General features: G+C 34.5%; 1 protein-coding gene across 2 annotated transcripts in view; it reads right to left on the bottom strand.

Moving 5' to 3' along the window:
- EFCAB13 (EF-hand calcium binding domain 13) overlaps window positions 1-26956 on the bottom strand; it is a 130727-nt gene that overhangs the window by 6575 nt on the left and 97196 nt on the right. The window contains exons 17-22 of one of the 2 annotated variants that reach the window (XM_026448065.1): window positions 25296-25439; window positions 24680-24751; window positions 19664-19708; window positions 16116-16259; window positions 14208-14279; window positions 4693-4836 (exon numbers count right to left, since the gene is read on the bottom strand). In XM_026448065.1, coding sequence (XP_026303850.1) covers window positions 4693-4836; window positions 14208-14279; window positions 16116-16259; window positions 19664-19708; window positions 24680-24751; window positions 25296-25439 — 621 coding nt within the window. Of the gene's footprint in view, window positions 1-3955; window positions 4837-14207; window positions 14280-16115; window positions 16260-19663; window positions 19709-24679; window positions 24752-25295; window positions 25440-26956 lie in introns of those variants that run through there. The other variant, XM_026448066.2, reaches the window with a different exon arrangement.

The following is a 26956-nucleotide window of genomic DNA, read 5'->3' as shown; positions in this document are numbered from 1 at the left end:
CTATTTTTTAGTTCCATATGAATTTCAGGACTTTTTTCTAGTTACATGAAGAATGATCATGGTACTTTGATGGGAATTGCATTGAATCTGTAGATTGCTTTTGGCAGTTTGGTAATTTTCACAACACTGATTCCACACATCCATGACCATTTGTGTCATTGATGATCTCTTTTAGCAGTGTTTTGTAGTTTTCCTTGTAGAGGTATTTCACCTCCTTAGTTCAGTATATTCCTAAGTATTTATTTATTTATTTATTTTTGTAGCTGTTATGAAGGGGATTGAGTTCTTGATTTGATTCTCAGCTTGGTCATTGTTGGTGTATAGCAGTGCCACTAATTTGTGTACACTGATTTTGTATCCTGAAACTTTACTGAATTCATTTATCAGATATAGGAGCATTTTGGATGAAGCTTGATGGTTTTCAGGGTATATGATCATATCATCAATGAAAAGTGACAGTTTGCCTTTCTCTTTACTGATTTGGATGCCATTTATTTCTTTCTCTTGTCTGATTGCTCTGGATCACACCAGACAGCAATTTCTGTGATATTTGACAAAGTTTTGACATTTGTAAACACAAATAATAATCACAATAAAAATAAGGAATACACTTATCACACCCAAAAGGATTTTATATAATTTTTGTCATATTTGTTTTGCTATTGTCTAAGAAACTGAGTAATTTTTAAAGTAAAAAATCCAAAAGACAAGGAAAGAGAAAAGGAAATATGGAACAGGTAGCTGAAATAGAAAGTACTAGTAAAATGGTAGATTTAAACCCAAATACTTTAGTAATCTCATAAGTGTAAGTTAACTACATGGTTTAATTAAAAGACATATTACTAATTATGTCTTTTATAATATGACATATTACTACATATTACATACATACATATTACATATTATGTAATGTACATACATACATATTAATATATGACATATTACTAATTAATGGGAGTGAAGGAATAAATCGTCCCTGCTGAAGAATTTCAAATAATTTTAAAATGTAGAAGGAATGAGGGAAGTAGAAAATCAACATTAGAACAACACAGTAATAATTGCTATAGGCTAGCAATTCATCTGCCGATGAATGCTAAAATTAGTGGGAGAAACTTAGAGAGAAACAGAATACTTGCACTGTCTCAAAGTATCTCCTCCAAAATATTTATTAATTACTGTGGTTATTTTAACACACGTCCACAAATTCTTTGATACTCCTCCCTCCAGAAGAATAGCTTAATTCTCTTCTCCTTGAGCATGGGGCTAAACTTTGTGACTTGCATCTAACAAAAACTGTGAAAAAGGGAAACACAGTAACTTTACGACAAAAAAATATGGCAGACACCACTTCAAGTGATCAAGGTTAATATCATTAGTAACAAATCATGTTAATATAATGTATTATATGTTGCAATTAAAAGGGCACTTTACCTTTGGGGTATTCTTCCCAAAAGCCCACAACCCCAGGCTAGTCATGAGATAAACCCAAACTGAGGGTTTATAGAAAATATCTGACCAATACTCTTCCAAAGTGTCATGGTCACTAAATAGAAGGAAAGGCTGAGAAACTGTCATAGACTAGAGAAGGCTAATAAGACATGACAACTAAATGCAACACGGTATCCCAGACTAGATCCTGAGACACTAAAGCACATTAGTGAAAATTAGTGAAATCCAAATATATTCTGTAGTTTAATGAATGGTACTGCCCCAATATTAATATCTTTGTTTTAATAAATGTTACATGGTTATGTATGATGCTAACATTAGGGGAAGCTGGGTAGGGTACACAGGAACTCTGTACTATCTTTAAAACTCTTGTGTAAATGTAAACATTTCAAATAAAACAATTTTTAAGACACTAACAGGCTGGCAAAGCCATGTACTATTCATGAGATATATCTAAAATATAAGGATACAGAAAGAATGAAAGTAAAATGACAAAAAAGATATGTTATCCCTAAAAGAAAAAATAGCCAATGTTGCTATACTAATATCAAGGTAGATGTTAAGATAAAAGGCATCATTAAAAATAAATACGAATACTTTATAATGAAATGTTCTATTAATTTGGATGATATATCAGTTTTTTTGAGACAGGGTCTCACTTTGTCACCCAGGCTGGAATGAAGTGGTACAAATACAGCTTACCGCAGCCTCAACCTCCTGGGCTCAAGCAATTCTTGCCCCAACCTCCCAAGTAGTTGAGACTACAGGCTGATGCTATCACACCAAGCTGATTTATTTATTTATTTTTTATTTTTGAGATGGAGTCTCACTCTGTTGCCCAGGCTGGAGTGCACTGGTGCGATCGCAGCTCACTGTAAGCTCCGCCTCCCAAGTTCATACCATTCTCCTGCCTCAGCCTCCCAAGTAGCTGGGACTACAGGCACCTGCCACCACGCCTGGCTAATTTTTTGTATTTTTAGTAGAGGCAGGGTTTCACTGTGTTACCCAGGATGGTCTTGATCTCCTGACCTCGTGATCCACCCGCTTCGGCCTCCCAAAGTGCTAGGATTACAGGTGTGAGCCACTGCACCCAGCTGACACCTAGCTAATTTTTGTACTTTTTGTAGAGACAGGGTTTCACCATCTTGCCCAGGCTGGTCTCGAACTCCTGAGCTCAAGTGATCCGCCTGCCTCAGCCTTCCAAAGTGCTGGGATTACAGGCATGAATCACAATGCCAAGCCTTAATTCTAAGTCAGCATGTTAACAACATGGGCTAAAAACTATAGACAGCAAACACTGACAGAATTAAAAGAAGTAGACAAATACATAATCATTGTATAAAATTGTAGAAGATTTTAGAATAACTGTTTCAGTAACTATTGAACAAAGAAATAAAACATAAGTAAGAATATTAAAAAATTTGAATTTGACAATAAATCTGATTTAATATATAGAACACTCCTACCCAACCCAACTGCAGACTATATATTCTTCTCAATCACATAAAATATTTACCAAAATTATCATAGTCAATAAATCAAGTCTCAACAAACTTCAAAAGACTAAAATCAGAGTATGTTCATTGACCACAATGCAATTAAACTAGAAATTAATGATGTAATGATTATAAACCTCAAATTTTTGGAAATTAAGAAACATACTTCTGTTGAAGAAGAAATGACAACAGAAATCAGAAAAATTTTGACCTGAACAATAATTAAAATACTATACATCAAAACCTGTAGGATGTAGTTAAATGAATACTTTGAGGAAATTTTGCTGTGAGGTATGTATTACAAACAAAAAAAGATCCTTAAAATTATTGAGCTAAATATTCATCACTAGAAATCGGGATATATTCACCCTAGGGAAGTTGACTGAAAAGAGGAAAAAAAAGAGTTTAAAAAAAAAAAAAAAAAAAAAAACAAAGAAAAAATAGATGTTAGGATATAGTGGGAAGGAGATAAAAAAGGGATTGGTTAATGGGTACAAAATACAGTTAGAAGGAGTAAGATCTGGTGTTCAGTAGCACAATACAGTGACTATAGTTAATAATTTACTTTACATTTCAAAATAACTAAAAGAGTGAAATTGGAATATTTCTAATACAAAGAACTGATAATGCTTGAGGTGACAGATAACCCAACTATCCTGATTTGATCATTATATATTGTATACTTGTATCAAAATGTCACACATACCCCATAAATGTGTATAACAATTATGTATCCATAAAAATTAGAAATAAAAGAATTGTAATAAGTTAGCACATAGTAATCACTTATCAGCCTTTTGGCTAAGACCAAGTGTAGACATTACAGTAAAGATAAAAGCAAAAAATAATAAAGAGGAAATACATTTTTTAAAGGGTTAATCAAGATAAAGGTTGAATTTTTCACAAGATTAATAAAATTCAAAACTCTGTGAAGTTCAATCGAGGGTAAAAAAAAGAAGCTACAATCCACTAATTTTGAGAATTAAAATGAGGATAGTATTACAGTTATGTCAGATGTCAAAAAGAGAACAACTTTATTCAATACATTTGAAAAGGCAGATCTAATGAACAAATTCCTCTAAAAGCACAGCTTGCCAAAACTAACAAGAAAATAAAATACCTTGTTAATCCTATTCATTTAAAGACATTAAATAAATAATCCAAAGCCTTTCACAAAAAGAACTCTTGGCCCACATGGCTTCATGAATTCTACTCAACATTCAAGGAAGAAAAAAGTCTCTTCTAAAAAACATAAAAAAAGAATACTCCCCAACTCATTTTAAGAACCCATCATGGACAATATTCAGCTATACCTGTCATTAAAATATTTTTTATATTTATAGATATCTGCTACCCTGAGCCACCACTATGTGCAACACCCCACGGTATCCCTGGATATCACCATAATTCACCTTCCAAAAACCAAAAGGGCCTCCAGGACCCTGTTTTACTCTACATGTGGCATTCTGATTGACCACTGCCCATGTCAGTCAGTTCACAAAATAATCTCACCCCCTAGGTACCATCAGTGGACTCACACGGGGATAAGATGAGCTCTGGCTTCCCCATTTGTTTGGCTCAATGAAGCTCGGGGTTGGCACACCTGTAGGGGCAGTACCAGTGTCCAGCAGTCATCCCACCTCAGCTTCCACCGGATACCCTCCATCCCTGCATGTCCTACCCATAGACCTTCCACCCCTCTGGTAGAGGATGGTCGTTATAAGATAGATGCATTGAAACTACTAACCATGTTCAGGTACATGTCTTAACATTACAGTAAGTATAGCATTAGCTGTATGAAGGTCCTTGTCCATCAATAATGTCTTGAGGTCAGAGACATCAATTAGATCATTCTGGAGAATTTGGGTAGCAGCTAAGAGTATCTGCGTAGCTGCAAAAAGAGAGCAAAAGCAAACGTTTCAACAGCAGAAACAGAGCATATATTATTAGTTATCATTTAATAGACTCAGGTTGCATAAAACATGAAGATCTGATTCTAGAATTTTACATGGAACGATTTGTATAGTTTTAAAAACCACAGTGTATTATAATAGCTAACAGTCACAGGGCACTTACTAAGTGCTAGCCGCTGTTCCAAGCAATTTCACTTTACCAAATTACAAATGTCCTTATAATAATCCCAAGATAGGTATTTTCATCCCTGTTTTTCAGATGAAAACACTGAGGTTAGCAAAATTAAGTGATTTACTAAATAATACATTGGTAGTAAGTGGCAGGGACAGGATTTAAGTACAGACCCTATAGTTCCAAAGCCCATCTTCTTAACCACTGTGCCTTTCAAGTAGAAACATATAGGTAGTCAACCTTTATCCCTTGAGCCACATATTACTTCATATGTGGCCCTGAAATCATTGCGAAGCATTACAAATAATCTTTAAATCAAAATTATCTTTCATTATTTAACTTAAAGTTATGTTACCTTAAAATGATTAAACTGATAAATAACCTATAAGCATAATTTTGTTCTAAGAAATTAACTGGATATTAATATTGTGAAAAATAATTACTTCAGTCCTTTGTTGACATGGGTAGCTGCTTCTTCCACTTCTTAGTCAATCTGGCCCCAGTTGAGAATATTGTATAAATAAAATAATTTATAGGTGAAATAGAAGGTATAGCTGGTTGGACATAAGAGCACAAACCATGTGCTCCAACGTGATCCAACAATAATACTATCTTCCATTTATAAGGCAACTACCACATGATAAGCACTATGTTAGAGACTTAACATTTAATACCTGGCCAAATAATCAAAGAAGATAAAGGTAAAATATGGATATTGGGAAGCATTCAAAGACTCAAAAATTACATATCCCATGCTGTTTTACTTTGGAACCTAATGCAAAATGTGCTTCAGTAAAATAAAGGAGTAAATCATGACAGGGATTCAGGAAACATGTGAGCCATAGAATACTACTAAAGAGAAATTCTGGGATGACAGCTGTTCAGTGGGTGTAGGGGAGAAACAATTCAAATCATAGCATCTAAAGTACATAAAACTGTGTTTGAGTATTTTGAAAATGTCAATATTCAAACATTTTTTATTACGATTTCAAAAATCATAGTCGATGTTTGACTAACATTTCAAACATGATTGTGCCAGAAATGTTCAAAGTCCAAGAAGTGAAATTACCTATGCAACATCATACAACCGCTCAGTAGGAAAAAAAAATCCAAGTACCTAAAATATGACTACAATGTTGTTTTTCATATTCACACACCACCAATTTGCAACCCTTTTTTAAAGCTTTTAAACATTGTTTTTATTTCTAAACAATCTCGAACTCTCAGAAAAGTTGCAAGTACAGTACAAAAATTTTTTGTCTGAAACATGGGAAAAAGTAATAGGTCTATAGGAAAATACATAAGTTTTTTAAAAAGATAATTGTTAACTCTAGGAAAAAGGGGAGGCAAGCGATTGCACATGCAAAGAGGCATGGAGGTAATGAGATGACTACTGACTCATCAATGAGCTATTTTGAATAGTCATAATACTACTAATTAAACACTGACTACTGATTTAACCAAAAACTGTGATATAATTACATTTTCACACACTTGAGTCTATAACTTTGTAATCTACCTAATACAGAAGCATGGTCTCAATTCTTACATCTATAGAAGCATTATTAGCCTATTATCCTTTTGAGCATTAAGGTTCTCTTCTTTAAAAAAAGGAATTAACACTGTGAAGATTGGATCCTGAAGAAGCTAGCACTCAAAATGGACGCAACTACGCCATTTGAATGAAAAGGATTCCAATGCCTGGATATAAAAGCAAAATGTGTTTCAAATTCCATTGATATTCTAAAGAAGAAAAGGATAATAAGAAAACTTACATTATTTTTCCAGTAGCACTCAGACAGTAATTACTATGGTAACCTATGCCATATAACAAAGTTATTGGCCAATTGTGTTCTAATTCTGAACCTATTCAATTTTTCAAAATGTAATATATAGGAAGCATAAAATCCAATTTATAGCACTGAATTTTCAAAAAGGAAATCTTTTGATTTAATAAAAATGTGATATATTTACATTTTGCATCTCTTCACTTTGTAACTTTTTAATCAGTAACTACTACAGGGAAATGGTTTTACTTAATTCTTACAACTGTCATATGATATAGGCATTATTATCCTTATTTTGAGGAAAAGAAAACTGAGAGTAAGAGAATATATCTAATTTTTCAGGGCCAGTAATTACTATAGTAATCCATATTATATAATAAGGTTATTTATCCATTAAGTTCTTATGATAGTAAACCCATACAACTTTTTAAAATGTGAAATATTTAAGGCAAAAAATTCAATTTACATCAGTGAACTTAGAGACTTTTGAGACCAAACCACTCATGTGGAAAATGATCTAAAATCCAAAGAAGTGAAATTACCTAACAAAATTCAGGTACCTAAAATTTGACTACAATGTTATTTTCCATATACGCATCACCAATTGGCAACCCTTTAAAAAAAATTCTTTATCTTTTTATTTTTAAACAATCTCAAACCCTCAGAAAAGTTGCAAGTACTGTACAAAACTTTTTTATCTGAAATATCTGAATGTAAATAGCCAACAAAATGCCCCCTCACCATTAACTATATTATTGTGTATTTTCTCCAACGAGAACATTCTCCTACATAATAAAAATACAATCATCAAAATTAGGAAATTATTACATTGATACAATAATGTAATCTAATTCTCAAACCCATTCATATTCTGCTAATTGTCCTGGTAATATCATTTTTAGCAAAATGATACATATTTTATGAATGCTATAAAGAAGGCACCAGGATTAACTTTTTTATAAACGAACATTCAATTGAAATAACCTCATTTATTTAAAAGGCCATCCTTTCCTTACTCCATTGCAGTGGTACCTTTGTTGTAAAGGAGATGGGCATATTATGTGTAGATCTCTTTCTGGACTCTGTATTCTACTCTACTGGTTTTTGTGTCAATACCACACTGTCTTAATTACAGTAACTTTGTTATAAATCTTGATGTAAAGTAACGTGAGTTTTACAACTTTGTCTTCTTGAACTTTGCCCTGGCTATTTTGGTCCTTTGCATTTATTCTCATATTTAAAATCAGATTGTCAGTTTCTATAAAATTATGCTAGACTTTTGACTGGGATTGCATTGAATATATAGCTCAAATTGGTGATAACTGAAAGCATATTGAAACTACAAAACATATCTCTCTATTTATTTAGGTTTTTCTTTAAATTTTGTCAAATTGTTTTGTAGTTTTCTGTTTAAAAATCATAAACTTGTTTCACTAGTTACTCCTAAATATTTACTTTTTTGTACCATTGAAAATCATATCTTTATTTTCATTTTATAATTGTTTGTGGCAAACTACAGAAATACAATTTTTGAACATAGAATTATAATTTTAAATTGATCATGTATCAAGCAGCTCTGGTAAATTTGCTCATTAACTGAAATATAATAATATAATAACCAGTGTATAGTTTCATGTTTTTCTGCCTATTAATTATATTACCAATGAATAATGGAAGTTCTATTTCTTCCCTTTTAATCCTTATCTTTCTTATTCTGTTTTGCCTGTGGTACTGGCTGGGACTTTCATACACTGTTGAACAGAAGTGATGATAGTAGACATTCTTGTCTCATTCCCAATCTCTGTGGGCAAGAATTTAAAATTTTCCTTTAAACATGATTGTTGTAGGTTTCTGTAAGTACCCCTTAATATGAAAGGTGTTGAATTTGATCAAATATGTTTTCTACATCTGTTAAGATAATTTTTCTTCCTCCTTTATTTTGTAATATGGAGAATTACACTTTCATTTTTGTTAATTAATACCAATATTGCCCTCCTAAAAAAAACTCAACTTGATTTCATTTTATCCTATTTTATTAAAGCTTTTCCCATTTGTGGTCATGATGCAGACTGAATTATAATTTGGTGCTCATGTAAGGTTTTTATATGAAGATTACATAGGCCTCATAAAACGAGGTTGGAAACAGTCTTCCTGTTTCTAAACTCTGAAGGAGTTTATGTAAGAATGGTACTATATCCTTTTTAAATTGTAAAATAACTTGCCAATGAAGCCATCTGAACCTGGAGTTACTCTTCAGATTTTCTAATTATTCAAATTATTCTTCAGCTACTTTTGGTAAGTTGAGTTTTTCAAGGAATTTGTTCTTTTCATAAAAACTTTCAAATGCATTGGTATAAAAGTATAAGATCCTCTTAGTATCTTTTTATGTCTGTGTACTCTATAGTTATGTCCCTTTTTTCATTCCTGATATTGGTAACATTTCTTATATGTAGATCTCTTGGTAGCGAACTTTCTGTTTTTTCTTAAAATATTATTTCATTTTTAAAAGATATTTTAATATAGAATACAATGTTCACAGCCTTTAAAAAAGTTTAGTATTCAATGTTATTCCATTGTCGATGGCATTCATCAGAGATGGACCACAGCATTGTGAAAACAGGTGCATTTCACCAGCACTGTAACTCCTGAACAGTAACAACCAATAAAGTATTGACTCATGAACTAAGCTAGGCTCCTCCAATGATAATTTTGTAAAAATTTTGTGTAAAGAAAGCTACAAATATTTATTATTATTATTATCATCATCATTATTTAGAGATGGGATCTCGTTCTGTCACCCAGGCTGGAGTGCAGCAGCGTGATCACAGCTCACAGCAGCCTTGAACTCCTGGGCTTAAGTGATCCTCCTGTCTTATCTTCCTGAGTAGCTGGGACTACAGTCATGTGCCATCACACCTGGTTTATTTTTAAAGTTTTTTTAGGGACAGGGTCTTGCCATGTCGCCCAGGCTGGTCTCAAACTCCTGGCCTCAAATGATCCTTCCCCCATGGCCTCCCAAAGTGCTGGGATTTATAGGCATAAGCCACCACATCCAGCCATCAGTAATTTTTTTGCTCCTTAGAAAATAATGTATAACTTTTCACTGGTGGCTTTTAGGATTTTCTCTTTGTAGTTGGTTTTCAGCCATTTTACACTCATGTTCTTAAATATGGTTTTCTTTGTGTTTATCCTATGGCCCCACGAATCCTGACAGGCTTGGTTACTGCCCATTGCCCTTAAACAGTTGTGGTGATTGCTTATGTTGCTTAATTTTTACCAGATTTTATAGTTATTCTATAAAATACAAGCTACTTCATCATATATATATAGAACCATGTGAACCAGCTTTACAGATAATTCTAGTTACCCTGCTCTGGTTAAAAATTACTGTTTAGGTTATTACTTTAAACAAAGCTATAGCAATCAAAAATTGATATAAGGATAGAAAAAATATAAAAGGAATAGAATTGAGAGTCCAGAAATAAACCCATACATTTATGATCAATTGATTTTCTCTAAGGGTACCAAAATCATTCAGTGGAGAAAGAACAATGTTTTCAACAACTGATGCTAGGACAACTGAATATCTGGACTAAAAAAGGTAAAAACGGACTGTCACCTCACACCACATACAAAAATTAACTCTAATTTATTAAGGATTCAAATAAAAGAGCTAAAACTAGAAGAAAACTTTGGTGTAAACCTTCAGGAGTTTGAATTATCTTTATGACATTGAAAGAAGCAACAAAAGAAAGTATAAATTGAACTTTACCAAATTCAAAATCATTTATGCTTCAAAGGACATCAGGAAAGAAAAAAGACAACTAAGAAAATGTGAAAAAATATTTGCAATTATCTATCTGATAAAGGTCTAATATCCAGAACATATAAATAACTCTCACAACTCAACAATAAAAAGCCTGATTTTAAAATGGATAAAGGATTTGAATATACATGTCTGCAGAAAATCATTGAGGAGAAAGTATATATCCCAGAACAGGTTTCTAATGCAGACAAAAGCGCTCTATTCTAGAAAATAATGCCACAAAGGACATTTATTAGTAGAGAAGAGAAGCAAGCACCAGGATTTAAGAAGGGTAAGCTAGCTCTAATGTTTTGTGCAAATGCAGTTAGGTTTATGCCCTGATCCATAAAGCTGCTAACCCTCAAGCCTTGAAGGGAAAAGATACACACCTGCTCCCATCTTTTGACTGTATAACACGAAGGTTTGGAAAACCAGAATGCTTTTTCTAGGTTGGTTCCATCAATGCTTTGTCCCTGAAGCAAGGATGAGACTGACTTTTAAAGTTCTTTTGATATTGGACAATGCCTCTGGCCACCCAAAACCCTATGAATTCAACACCAAAGGCATTGAAGTGGTCCACTTGGCTCCAAATATGATATTAGCCTCTACATTAGGGGGCCATAAGAACCTTTAAAGGCTCATTGTACATAGTACTCTATGGAAAGAATTGTCAACACTGTGGAAGAAAATCCTGACAGAGAGAACATGAAAGGCTTCAGTAGGATGCCACATCAAGCCCCAAACACTGATGGAGAAAGCTGTGTCCAGATGTTGTGCATGACTGCACAGGATTTATAACAGAGCTAAACAAGGAGATCATGAGAGAGATTGTGTAAATGGTGAGAAAAAAAAAAAGGCAAAGGGTGAAAGGTTTCAAGATGTGGCTATTGGGAGAAATTCAAGAGTTAATATACACTACACCAGAGGAATTAACTGAAGATGACTTGAGAGAGATGAATACTCCCAAACCAGTGCCAGATGATAAGGAAGAAGACATAGAAGAAGCAATGCAAGGAAACAAATTGATAATCTGGTAGAAGGGTTCCAATTATTCAAGACTGCTTTGACTTATTTTATGACGTGGACCCTTCTATGATATGGACACTGAAACTAAAGCAAACAGTGAAAGACTGGTATCAGAGAGAAACATTTTTAGAGAAATGAAAAGCCAATAACATCAGACAAGAAATTATGATGTATTTCCATAAAGTTAAATCAAGTGTTCTTGCCTCTTCTGCCTCCTCTTCTACCTACTCCACCTCTTCCAATTCTCCCACTCCTGAGATAACAAAACCAACTCCTCTTCCTCCTCTTCCTACTTAACTTGAAGATGATGAGGATGAGAATGATGATCCACTTACATTTAATGAACAGTCAACATATTCTTTCTTATTTTATTAATAATATTTTCTTTTCTCTAGTTGCATTATTGTAAGAAACAGTATTTTATATACATATATGCACATATGCCATAAAGATATGTGTTAATCATTTATGTTATTGATAAGGCTTCCAGTCAACAGTAGACTATTAGTAATTAAGTTTCAGCGGAGTCTGAAATTATACATGAATTTTTGACTGTGCAGCCACTCATTTTCCAGCCAGTCTCTTGAAGCAAAAGTATCCACTTACCTTCGGACCTTTGGAAATGTGGACGTTCTTTCATTTTCATTAAGCAATTTTTTTTATTATTATTATACTTTAAGTTCTAAGGTACATGTGCACAACGTGCAAGTTTGTTACATATGTATACATGTGCCATGTAGGTGTGCTGCACCCATTAACTCGTCATTTACATTAGGTATATCTCCTAATGCTATCCCTCCCCCTCCCTGCTCCCCACAATAGGACCCGGTATGTGATGTTCCCCTTCCTGTGTCCAGGTGATCTCATTGTTCAATTCCTACCTATGAGTGAAAACATGCGGTATTTGGTTTTCTGTTCTTGCAATAGTTTGCTGAGAATGATGGTTTCCAGCTGCATCCATGTTCCTACAAAGGACATGAACTCATCCTTTTTTATGGCTGCATAGTATTCCATGGTGTATATGTGCCACATTTTCTTAATCCAATCTGTCCTCCATGTTATCTAGAAAAGTGCCCCTAAGCCCCACACTGTTCAAGAGTCAATTGTACTAATTCATGCTGTAATATAAATGAACTTTCAAAATATATACTATCAGCATGGATATAGCTGGAGGCCATTATCCTAAGTGCATTAACACAGAAACAGAAAACCAAATACTGCATGCTCTTACTTACAAGTGGGAGCTAAATATTGGGCACTCGTGAACAGAAAGATGGCAACAACTGAAAGTGGGGACCACTAGAGGAGGGAGGAGGAGGAGGGGAAAAGGTTGTAAAACTAACTATTGCATACTATCCTCAGTACCTGGGTGATGGGATCATTCATATCCCAAACCTTAGCACCACACAATATACCCAGGTAACAAGCCTGCACGTGTACCCCCTGAATCTAAAATAAAATAAAAGTTAAAAAAAAAGAGAAAGAAAGCATATGCTACGTAAAAGAAGTCAGACACAAAAAAATACAATATGATTACATTTATATGAAATATTCAAAAGAGGCAAATTCATACAGACAGAAAGTAGATTCATGGTTGTCAGTAGTTGGAGAGAGGTGGAAATGGAGAATAACTGCTCACAGGTACAGAGTTTCTTTTGGGGTCAAGAAAATGTTTTGGAATTAGAAAGTGATGGTTGCACAACTTTCTGAATATACTAAAAATCACTGAACGGTACACTTTAAAAGGGTGAAATTCATGGTATATGAATTATGTCTAAATTTTAAAAGCTACATCTAATTAAAAATACTATAAGGCATCCAATTTTAGAGATATTAAAATGTAAAAAATGTGATACAAAGAAATTTGTTTTGCCAAAGCATTTAGAAATACGCCATTGATAAGGGTGTCTGCATCCATGAAGAGTTCTTTGGTAGGTGTTCTCTGCAGACTTGGGGCTTAGGAAAATATGTTGGTGTTGAAATGGTCTCCCTAATTTCAAAAAGAATAAGATGAACCTCAGGGACAGAGGCCAAGCAGAAGTCTTTAAATAGCAAGGACAAAATGATGTGGTTAGGCAACATAGATAGTGTGGTATTAAGAATAATACTGATACTGCAGGGATTTAGAAGGACTGATTAACTGAAGTTAGGATTTCTATAACTGAAATAGATGGGCAGTCCAGTTGTGTACATCTGAAAACTCCAGCAGCACGACTTAAGATGTCACAAAAACTGGTGGTCCCTCAACCAATTCCATACATGATTTAATTCATAGATCCAGAAGTCATTGAAGAAAAACCTAACTACCTTTGAGAAAGGACCTCGCACATACTAATCTTTTTAACCTTGCCTTGTTTTCCCCCTCATTATATCTTTGCCCAATTTTCTTCACTTATTTTTATATTATTATTTATACTATACATCATAGGTGGTTTGAAATCCTTTTTAAAACTAGAAAGACTAAAAATTAAAAACTTGAAATCCAGATAGTTATTTTTAAATGTCATTTTAAAATATTTATTTTCTAGCCATTCTCTTGAACAAGAAGTATTCACTTACCTTTGGACTTTTGGAAATGTGGACTTTCTTTCACTTTCATTAAGAAATCTTTTAAATCCACCTCCATATTATCTGAAAGATCAAAGTCAAAAATGCTGACATTAAAAACCTGATACTGAGTTGGCACATGAAATAAAGACGATTTACAATAGTTAGCTAAAATTTCACTCTAGCTCAAATGATTGAAACTATTTCAATAGAACTTTTAACACTTTTTAAAACCACCCAGTGAATAGTTAATAATATTACTAGCAAACAATAGCTAACATTTTTTAGTTCCTTATATATACTAGGCACCCTTTTACGGTGTTTTACATATATTAAATCATGTAATCTTCATAATAATTCTATGATGTGGGTACTCTTTGCATGCCTATTTTTGAAAGATGAAAGCAAATGGAAACTAAATAATTTGTCCAGGTCACAAAGTCAGGAAGTGTTAGAGGTTGTATTTGAATTGATGCAGTCTAAGGCCAGAGGAGACAATGTTATTAGATAGAATACACACATATATGCACATGTACACGTACACACACACACACACGCATGTACACACACACACACACACACACATACACAGTCACAGTGAAGTAAGGTGCAATAATGTGACACAGCAGACAATCTAGGACTGTAATTATATTAAGGAGACTTTGAGTTTAAACAAAATGGCAGATCTGGGTAGCGCAGAAACCATCCCACTACAAATCCCTAGAGACACTCTATAACATGTAACATTCCATGAATGTGTGACTGAGTCATATAAAGGAAATAACAAAAAGTTAACTGGGAACTGAGATCCAAAATGCTAAGCATTGAGTACTAACACTAAAACTATCTTTGGGATAGAGATGAGACCCAGAAAAGGCTAGGTGCTTGATTTAAATGCTCAAACAGACTCATAAAAAAAAGATTCGAGCCCACATAAATAAGAGTAGGAACTTAGATACCAAATAAAACTGAAATGCCTAAAGGGTTTCAATCCTGGGTTTTTAAAAAAGAGATTAAAATATTATATTTATTGACTCAAATAAACAAGGAGGCCTAAATCTTCCCAATTCAGAGAGACAGTGGAAAAAACAACCTCTTGTGATAAATTGAAGGCCCAGCATGTATCTTATGTGGGTGTGAAGTCTAAATTTATACCACTCTGATGGTGTGAGAAAACTGAGGTCAAAACATAAAAATTGACCTAGATGAATAACGATCTGGGGAACCTGGCAAAATCAATAACTAAACTGTACTGGAGAAGTATTCTTAAACCTAGGACTCACAGGATTCCCAAAGACACAAATTGGTTAAGATAAGCCCAAAATAAAAGTTCACCGAAAACCAACAGAACTCAGCAGCTTCTGGAAGTATTCCCAAATGATCTGACTTCCTAAAAGTAAATGTGTATAGGAAAGGAGATCAAGTACGTATTACATGCAGTCAAAGACAGAAAACAAAGGTAAATGTGGACTATTTGAAAACAATCACTAAAACTAAATAACTTATTTTTAAATGTAGTGAGCCCTCAGATATTTTATTTGGTTAAAAATCAAAATGGAGCAAGTACTGTAAAAAAACAAATGAAAGTGGATCTCCTCTGAAAAAGACTGCATATCAAAATAAGCTGCTGTTGTCATGTTTTTATTTTATTATATAATTTATGGTATTTTTCCACCCATGCTTATAAGTAATGAAAGGTAATTATCTAAATAAGCACATATAGTATCCATATGAGTATGAATAGATATGTTCAATAAATATTTAAATTAGTAGAGTGGTTTGGCTCTAATTTGTATCAACCTAAGCCTCCAACAGAAAAATGACTCCCATTAGTATATTATCCTTATAGGTATACTCTAAGACTGTTTTTCATAAGTAGAAAAAAAAATGAAAAGAATCTCAGGCCAAAAAAATGCTCACCACTGACGTTACAACAGTTAAGGGCTCCATTGAAGTCCTCTTCAGTTAAATTAATATTCAAACATTTCAAGGCATGCTCCAAATCAGGTATACCAATCTTGCCATTATCAACACGTGACAAGATGTTAGCAACTTCTTTAATCTCTACAAAGAAAAATGTATATAAGCTATTATGGTGTAAAAAACATTCAAAATAATTTGTCCAAAATTTACCATAGGTAAACTTCAAATTAAATATTTATCTGAACCAAAATGTCTCCAAAGGAAACACAATATTTTCTATTTGTAACTGAGGGCCCACTTCCCTCAAGCAGCACTTGAAACGAAAAAACTTTACGACAAAGAGAATAATACGATGGGCTACTGACATGTATTATAATAAGACTTTATCTTCATTCATTCATCCATTAGAAACTGAATGAGCTACATGCCTCCCTGTACATGTAGATCTAAAGATTTCTACCACTTGATGATGTAAACAAAGGTTAAAATTTGAGATTGAAGCTCTTGATCCCCAGGGCCTCAGATAGTTCATACTGTGCTTTTGTGTGAATTGGGAAAAGGCACCTCCTCTCTATGCATTAGTTACAAAAAAAGGGTACCTTTCACTAGGCAACTGCAATCCAGCACAGAGGTTCAAGGCTTGGAGTATGAACTGCATTTCAGCCTCCACTTATGCTCTCCCAACAGGCACCTTTGTGCAAAGCACAACCCATATAACCACATGGGGCAGTCCTGTTGATCTCACATCAATTTAAAATATAAAGCATAATCATTACGTGGCTTTTAATTTTTCTGTTTTTTGTTTGTTTGTTTTTGTTTTTGAGATGGAGTCTCACTCTGTCACCCAGGCTGGAGTGCAGTGGTGCCATCTCAGCTCACTGCAAACTCTGCTTCCTGGTTCACACCATTCTCCTGACTCAGCTTCCCGAGTAGCTGGGATTACAGACGCGTGCCACCATACATGGCTAATTTTTTTTATATTTTTAGTAGAGATGGGGTTTCGCCATGTTGGCCAGACTGGTCTCGAACTCCTGAGCTCAAGTGATCCACCGGCCTCAGCCTCCCAAAGTGCTGAGATTACAGGCGTGAGACACCACACCCAGCCTAGTTTTTCATCTGTACCATTTCTCAATCCTTTTTTCCCTCAACCCCCAGATGAAGTTGTCTATGTTTCCATATGCTGAAAATTGTTGCATTACACCAGGAGATCTATACCTTCATGGAGATCACTTGGAAAGAACATCACAATATCATCTTAGACCTACATTCATTCTACTAACAGTTATTTTACAACTTCTAAGATCAACAATAAAATATTCAGTCAGTCCCTCGTATCAAAGAGTTTCAAGTAAATTCCTTGATGAGGGAGACTAAATCTGTCATATCTATAAACAAAATTATAATATGTCATGAAGTGATATGAGAAAAATACACACACAAAATTATGGAAGCACTGAGAAGGTTTACCTAACCTAGATTTAATAAGTGCTGAACTCTGGGAAAGAAGTCTTAGGGCATGAGAAATGACATTTGAGCTGAGTTTGGGGGGGAAATGTCAGTTTGTCTGTCAGGGAATGTATCCAAAGGAAACTGTATATGCAAATAAACGCAAAAGCAAATAGAGCCAATTTAAATTGTGCTAAGTAGTATGGCTACAGAATAAATACAAACACAGAAGTGATAAAGGGTGAGTCTGAAGAGATAAGAAGACAGATCTACTCAGTCATTCATTCAATAAATATTCATGATTATGAGTTAATAACAAAATATTTGGAACAACAGCATAGTAAATATCACATAAGTATCAGGTGTTAATATCAATTATCTTTAAGAGTTTAATAAGAGCCAGGACTGTGCTAGGTCCTGGAATACGATGGTAAGCAAAGTGGAGACATATTCTTTGGCCCAATGATACCAGGCAAGTGGGAGGAAGAGATATCAATCAAATAATCAAAAACAAAAACGGATATTTATAATATGAAATAAGTGCTATGAAATGGACAGAAGTTAATAAGAGCATATAACAAAGGAAACAAAAAAATCTGACCTATACTGACCACTGATGATAGGCTTTTCTATAATTGACTCATGGAGTCAAAAGAGATTATTCTCCAGGTTTAAGACTTAATGTTGGCCGGGCGCGGTGGCTCAAGCCTGTAATCCCAGCACTGTGGGAGGCCGAGACGGGCGGATCACGAGGTCAGGAGATCGAGACCATCCTGGCTAACACAGTGAAACCCCGTCTCTACTAAAAAAATACAAAAAACTAGCCGGGCGAGGTGGCGGGCGCCTGTAGTCCCAGCTACTCCGGAGACTGAGGCAGGAGAATGGCGTAAACCCGGGAGGCGGAGCTTGCAGTGAGCTGAGATCTGGCCACTGCACTCCAGCCTGGGCGACAGAGCGAGACTCCGTCTCAAAAAAAAAAAAAAAAAAAAGACTTAATGTTGTTTTCCCTTTTTGCTTTCAGACTTACTTGGGAACAATTATCCCTTTTCTTCTCACTCATTTCTCCCTCTTGGAATGGATATGTCTATCCTATGCCTGTGTTTTGGAAGCATGCAACTTGTTAATTTCACAGGCTTACTGCTGGAGGAGAGTTTGCCTCAAGATGAATTGTGCCTTGAGTCTCACCCATCTGATTAAGATGAGACTCTGGAATTTGGACTTTTGAGTTGACACGGGAACAAGTTAAGACTTTTGAGGCTACCAAGATGGAATGAATGTATGTTGCATGTGAAAAGGGCATGAATTTTGAGGGCCGGGGTGGAATGCTATGGTTTGATTGCATCCCCCAAAGTTTATGTGCTGAAAACTTAATCCCCAATGCAACAGTGTTGACAGGTTGGGACTAACAAGAGGTGATTAAGTCACAAAGGCTCTGCCTTCATGAATAGATTAATATCAGTGATTTAGTCATTGCAAGAATGGGCTTATTATAAAAGTAAGTTCAGTCTCCTCTTGCTCTCTTGCTCTCTCAAACTTTCTTGCCCTTCTGCCTTCTGCCATAGTATGACACAGCAATAAGGCCCTCACTAGATGTGGGCCTCTTGACCTTGGATTTCCCAGCCTCTAGAATTGTAAGAAATGAATCTCTCTCTCTCTTTTTTTTTTTTTTTTTTTTTTACAAATTATCCAGTCTGTGGTATTCTGTTACAGCAACACAAAACGGATTACAACAGTAGGCAAAGAAGATCAGGGAAAAATATTCCAGGGAAGAGAATATGCAAAAGTCTTATGGTGGGAGGAAAGGGGAGATCTAAGGAACTAAAGTCAATTTAGTTGAAGTACAGAAAGCAAGGATAATGGTACAAAATAACGCTGGAAAGATAGGGCATGGAGGATTTTAATTTTTATCCTAATAACAACAGGAAATGTTAAAAGAGTTATAAATAGGGGGAGGTAACATGATCAGATTATTATTGTGGGAAAATAGTAATCTGGCTGAAGTGGGCAGGAAAGATTAGAAATACATTGATACTTGGCAATTAGTCTAAAAAATACCTCTTATTATTGAAAATGTTCTCATATACAAAGTTCTTACTCACCGTTTACCTTTGGTAATTTTAGATTTGAAGCCTCTTTCCTAAAATCTGCAAATTTAAAGAGAGACATTACACAATGAGGAATGGCATCCTGATCTTACCCCGTTTGAAAGGAAACCAATGGATAGATTGCATACTTCTTTTCCCACTAACATTTATCATTGATAACCATTCCCTTCTCAAAAATTGTTCCCTGGCTCCCAAAATATCCATTCTCTCCTCATTCTTTTGCTTACTTCTTGCGCTCCTTCATGGTTATCTTCCACCAACTCCTTAAATGTGCAGTTTCTAATGTCACAGATGCTTCCTTTCTCCCTAAGGGGACAAGTTAATCCCCAGCCTGTCTATTCAATAAAATCCTTAATTATTAGTCTAAATTATCCTTATTGATCTCTTACCTACCTAGCTACTATCTAGTCCTAGAATTTTTTCTAAGAACAAGTTACAGTTATACCTATTCCCTCCACATACTTCCCACAGAGATGCAAGTTGGTATAAAGATCTGAGGAACAAACAATAGAAATAAAATCTATCCATTTGCATAGATGGACTCTATTGTATTAAAGAACAGTTTAGAATGACTCACAACTAGCCCAGGTATTACCTTGAAACAAACAGAGGTTAGAATACACATAAATTATATTTGCCTTAATTTGTGTTTTATTTGTTTTAAGCAGGATAAACAAAACAACTAACCTATAAAAAGTACTTTTAAAATAGTAGGTTTGGGCAATTTTACATGATAGCTCCCAAGACTTCTGAACTTAGGTACTATTAATATTTTTGGCCAGATAATTATTGGGGGGACAAGGGTATTATCCTGTAAATTGTAGGATGTTTAGCAGCAACCCTTGCCTCTATTCACTAGATGCCAATAGTCCTCTCACATCAGTTGTGATAACCAACACTGTCTCTAGATATTGCCAAATATTCCCTGGTGTGAGGAGGGGGGCAATGGAGGATTTGATTATACTTTTTATTTTGTATTTATTTATTTATTTATTTATTTATTTGAGATGGAGTCTTGCTCTGTTGCCCAGATTGGAGTGCAGTGACGCGATCTTGGCTCACTACAACCTCCGCCTCCCCGGTTCAAGCATTCTTGTGCCTCATCCTCCCAAGTAGCTGTAACTACAGGCACAGGCCACCATGCCAGGTTAATTTTTGTAATTTTTTAGTAGAGACGGGATTGCACCACGTTGGTCAGATTGCTCTCAAACTCCTGACCTCAGGTGATCTGCCCGCCTCGGCCTCCCAAAGTGCTAGGATAATAGGTATGAGCCACTGCCCCCAGCCTGATTACATTTTTTAGCTGAAGCTAAATTTAAAGGCAGGAAATGGCTTTCTAAATATGGGATAAAATCCATCTCAGTACATTCAAGCTGAGGGTATATTGATGGATCAGGTAAATCTTTGTAAATAAAGTAAACAACAACTCAACACTTACAACTGGCTATAGAAATAAACATTAGTTTTTCAACAATACCTTGTACTTTTCAAAGGGTCTTTCATCCAAAAACAGAAAGCTACAAAACCATTAAGACCTCTCTAAAACACATGAAAGGAAAAGAATTAACTTTGAAACAAAATTATTCTTCAAAGCCATGCAACAAATATACTCTGAGACCAATTTTATAAGCCAGGTCATCAGATCAACCAGGAATTTGATACTGTAATGACTAAATCTCTGTGGGCACATATAACATATAGACCTGAATATGGTCTACAGTAAAGTGTCCAACAAGTTTATGATGTGATTTAGGGGCCAAGTATTAACACTTAAATAATACTTGGTAAAATAGTTTGAAATCCTTGGATAAAAATTTAGAAGAACAGTAATATCAAACATTTGGACTAGAAAGCCCATGGTTGACCTCCCTAAATTAAAAAACAACAACAAACAAACAAAAAAACAACTAAAAACTAAATAAAATTCAGAAGAAATTTTTTATACAAGCTGCTAGTTTTCTGTCAAATCAACTCACCTTCAACAAAGGAGTCATCCATTACTTCTTGAAGTATGTCATCAGTAAAAGAAAGCCTATCAGTGTTTTCAAGTACATCCGGATTTTTGTCTTTGTCAAACTGACAATTTTCTTTCATGGAGTCTAATGTATTGATAGTCTCATTCAATGCTACAAACAGAGAATATATATACAACATGTAATTCAGTCCATGGATCTAAATCTTTTGAGCATAACAATAAAATTGATGGCCTCTTTGAGATCTACACTGTCGAATAAGGCAGTCACCAGCCACATATGGCCATTTAAATATTTAGAGTGGTCCATTCTCTACTCTTATAATTTTCTATAACCCTACTTCAACAGTTTTCTCCACTCCAATAGCTTTCTATTTGTAGCTCTAATAGCTAAAAATAATCCTTTTCTTTATTCTTAAAATTGATTTGTTAAATGTCTGGGTTTGAGGTGAGCTATTCTGCTACAGACAAAAGTATGCTAAAGTTTCCCTAGTTATTCTGTTAATAAGCGCACCATTTCAGTAAAGTCCCCCCTCATTCCTCATAACTCCTTCTAAATGCCAATTTTTCTCTTTCCTTCCCTGCATCCCTTGTTTCTGTCAGCTAACTTCACCCATTTTAAAGAATCATCATAGCCTCTTAAGTTTAGCACAGTAACAAACATTTGGACTAAGAAGACCATGGCTGACCTCCCTTGATTTAAAAAATGTTAAAAGTTCACATTTCCAAAGTATATTTCTAAAAAGGCATCTCTCAGGATTTTGTTCTATGATATAGTCAATTGTCATTGGTAAGAAGTTTCAAAAACAGGTCAGTGAAGAACAGTTGAAGGGATATTTGAGTCCAGAGAGAAGATTCATTTAGTGGGAAGGAAAGAGAACATGTGAGTTATCTTGACATTTCTGGAAGGCTATAAATGGGAGGAAGAATCCAAATGTTAAATATGGTTCCAGGAAATTTCTACCAAATATGTGGAATAATTTTCTATTCCATAGCTGTCGAAAATTATAGAATGAGCTACTTCAAAAAGTCATAAGGACTTCCAAGAGTGAAATGAGTGAATGTACGTTACCTAGCCTATCCCTGCAACCAACTAATTTTGATTTTGATTTTTAAATAGTAAATATAAAAGTTGAGGGAATTCTGTCTCTAATGAACTAGGGAACTATCAAACCTTCTATTACAGTCCTCATTCTCTGACAACAATAAAATACAACTAGATATAAACAACAAATTTAAGGCAACAATGACATTTACATTGCTTTGAAATTTGGCCAGGTGTGGTGGCTCATGCCTGTAATCCCAGCACTTTGGGAGGTCAGGAGTTTGAGACTAGCCTAACCAACATGGTGAAACACTGTCTCTACCAAAAATACAAAAAAGTTAGCCAGGCATGGTGGTGTGCACCTGTAATCCCAGTTACTCAGGAGGCTGAGGCAGGAGAATCCCTTGAAACCAGGAGGTGGAGGTTGCAGTGAGCCGAGATTGCGTCACTGCATTCCAGCCAAGGAGACAGAATGAGACTCCATCTCAATAAATAAAATTAAATAAATAAATTGCCTTGAAATTTAAAGTTCCTCCTAAATAACTCTTAGATCAAGGATAAAATCAAAATGCAACTGGAAATATTTATAAAATAACTATAATAATAGCCTAACAAGTCAAAGACTGTTAGATACACCAAAGTTTCACTAAAATGAAAACTGACTGCCTTAAACATGCTTATTACCCAGTAAGAAAAAAAATAAAGTAAATAAATAATTTAAATAAAAAATTAGAAAAACTATTAAATGAGCATAAGGGAACAATATAAAGGACTTACTAAAGATAAAACCAGAAATTAATTTTAAACTATAAATAGAAACACTAAAGATAAACCCAAGAGCTAGTACTTTAAAAACAGAGATAATAGAACATTCAGTAGCAAGCAAAGAAGAAAGTTATATATATACATATATATATTTAAGAATGAGAAAATAACCATATATACAAAAAAATGAGAAGAATTAGAAGTGCACAGGGCTGTCCTAACAGTCTAAGCCATTTTAAATCTCAATAAAATTTGAAATTTCCTAGAAGAATCAAATTACCAAACTGACAAAATGAAACAAAAGATGGCAAAAAGCAATCCACCAAAAACAAAGCCAAAAAATCAAAAATAAACTAGAAAAAAACCTGAAATGGGTAAGACAAAGTATTAATGCTCCTATCAGAATTTTTAATAAATAATACCCGCTGTTGATAAAGGTGTGAATTTCCACAAACCTTTAGGAGGGTAATTAGGCAGCAGCTTGTTAACATTTTACATCTAAAAATGTAAACATTTGGCCCAGCAAGTCCACTTCTAAGGAATTTGCCCTACAGAAAAATTGTGTGCAATGTGCACAAAGATATATGTACAAGGATACTCACCAAATGTTTGTAATAGTAAAAAATAGCAATAACCCAAATATTTATTAAAAGTATTGTGGACAAAATTATAGTTCATTCCTCTAGTAGAACATTATGCAGTCTTTTAAAAGAATGAGGTAGGTTTACATAATGCAGTGGAACACAGAATTATATCTAAGATATACTGTCATATATTGCATTCAAGTTGTGCAATATTATGGACAGATGTAAAGAAGAAAGCCTAAAAGGATATTTATGAAACCTTCACGTGGATATTTCTGGAGGGTAACGTTAATATTACAAGAGACTTGCACTTTATACTTCTTACATTCCTGGTCATTTACGTTTTTTACAACATTAAAAAGAACCATTAATTCATATATAATAAAGATGTCTTATTTTAACTATTGGAAAAGATCATAATCTTGTTATTTTTCCAATCTCCAATCACAAATGTACAATTCTTAAATTTCAAAATAAAATGCAGGAAGTTCCCCATAACTGAAAGTGTTCAAGTACACATGAAGCAAACATTTGGCATAGATACTATAAAGAAGATTTAAACACCAAATTTAGTGTTTTACTAGATGAACTTTGAATAAGTTCTGTATCGTTGCCTTCTAACAGTTTTACCATAAAGCTCTTACCAATATAATTGGAAAATTTCTGGGTGTCCCTCAAAGCCCTCATACAGTCTTTAATGTTCACCATGTTATCTTCTGCAAGGAAAAGAGAGAGATGACAAACAAGAACCCCTGGACAAAGTAATATTTAAAGGCTAGTATCAAAATCAGCATATGGCTTATATATTTCTTGAACATTTTATTTACAAGGTACTTCTAGATTCAATTTCATACATTAAGCCTCACAATAACCCTACAGTGTGGTAGGTATACTAGTTCTGATTCTACCTATAATGGGAACTGAAGTGCAAACAAAGCCTCAGTAACTCTGACCAGTAATTCCGTCAAAGGTGGCAAAGCTAGGATTTCTATTCACAGAACTTGAATTTCTAAGATGTTCTTCATTCACTAAATCAAGATAGCAATGAGGACAGAGGATTCTAACAAGCCCACTTCCACAAAATCTAGACCTGCTTGTATAAAAGTATTCTTATAACTGCAAAAGAGGAAATTAAGAGGAAAGGCTCCATTTCAAAGATTACATTTATAGTAAGATAAGCAAATACCTATAGACCTTGCACATCTTCTTTACTCATTAAAAAAAAAAAAAAAACCTAAGAGTAATATTTAAAATGCTTACCAGAAACAAAATCCGATTGAAGAATTTTCTCTACCTCTTCTTTAGGTGACTTAATCCCAATATTTCTTAGAAAGTCTTCCAAGTTCTTCTCAGCTATCATGTCACCTTCAAGCAAATCAGCAGCTAAGACAACTTCCTGTAACTCTATAAATAGAAAAAAGTTAATTGATAAAAAGCAGTAGCCATCACTCAAGACATTTGTTAGTGGAAAGCCATAGTTTATTATTATATCCTGAACTGAGGAATAAGAAATCTCAAAGAGAAATGTATCCCTTATAGCATTCTATGACCAGCAGCCCAATGTACAAAGAGTTCTCTTGATCTATCACATTTCTCTGGTGCATTTATAAAATTTGCACAACCAAAATCACTCATATAGCTGAACTTTTCACTGCAGTTATTCAAAGTAATTATTTTGCCATGGACCTCTAATGGTAGCAAATAAAATTATTTAGATGTAGGAGAAATAACTTTCAGAATTATGAAAAATGTAAAATATGGGACAAGATTTACAAGGGCTCATTCAGTTTTTCTTTTCAATTCCACCAGGACTCAATTGTACCCTAACATCTGGAATGTTGCTTTATTTCCAGCACTGGTTAAGTCAGACCAACATTCAAATTCTGGCTCCAGGATTTGTAACCTGGAGCTGTGCAACTGTGAGCAAATTATTACTACTTAACATCTCTTTTGTCTAAAATGGGATAACACTAATATCTACCTCACAAGATTGATGTGGAGAGTAAATATAATAATGTATAAAAAGTACTTAAGACAGCATTAGACATATAATAATGCCTCAATAAATGTCATATTTATAGAATAAAATTAATTTTATTATTATTATTAAAGTCAACAGAAACTAGCTGCAAATAGTAATTACAGTTTAAGCCTTACGTCCTGCCTCACTTTCTGTTCCTCTAACATCACTGGGAGGCAACTACAGATGGCAATCTGAGCTTTGCTGACACCCAAAAAACCTGTATCAGCTCTGCTTTCTTGCCTTAGCACTCGATTTCCTTTAAAAACAGTTTCTTTGCACAACCACCTTGAGTAGAGTCTGCTCTTGCTCCCATGTTCCACATACTGTAGGACCAGGAAGCAGAATAGCATTTTCCTGTCTTTCTGCTGCTGCTGTCAGGCCATTTTAGTTCCACCTTCAATCAAACCTTATCCCTCTCCCTTGAGGCTCAGGCCTGTTATTCAACTATGCCACTCTCCTGACAACAGTATTGATTACTGTCTCATCACTCCTTCACATTCTCTAAGGATTTTGGCACTTTGATCATCATCCTCCTTCTACCTCTCATCCCAATATCATCCAATGACAATAAGGATGAGCCTGGCCTCAGAGCACTTTGACCTCTTAACTTCAAAAGGCCTTTATTTCCTTTCCAAAGTCATCCACACCAATGGCTACCCTTAATCCTTATCATTACCTGGAATTGTCTATTCCACCTCTAAAATCTTAAATTACAAGGTCAGACACTGACCATATTCCCTTAAAATTACACGTGTAGATACTGAAAGAAGGCATAGAACTTCATACTATGCCTGTTCTCTTGGTTCCTCCAAGTTATTTAAAAAATAGTCTAGACAGAGTAAACCAGCTTTATCAGTTAGTAATGAAGGATACACTCTGAAAGTCAAGTTCCTATATG

Source organism: Piliocolobus tephrosceles, chromosome 16 (genome assembly GCF_002776525.5).
Source record: "Piliocolobus tephrosceles isolate RC106 chromosome 16, ASM277652v3, whole genome shotgun sequence".
Classification (NCBI taxonomy): Eukaryota; Metazoa; Chordata; class Mammalia; order Primates; family Cercopithecidae; genus Piliocolobus; species Piliocolobus tephrosceles.
The sequence above is the reverse complement of the archived record's forward strand: the minus strand, read 5'-3'. Positions and strand labels throughout refer to the sequence as shown.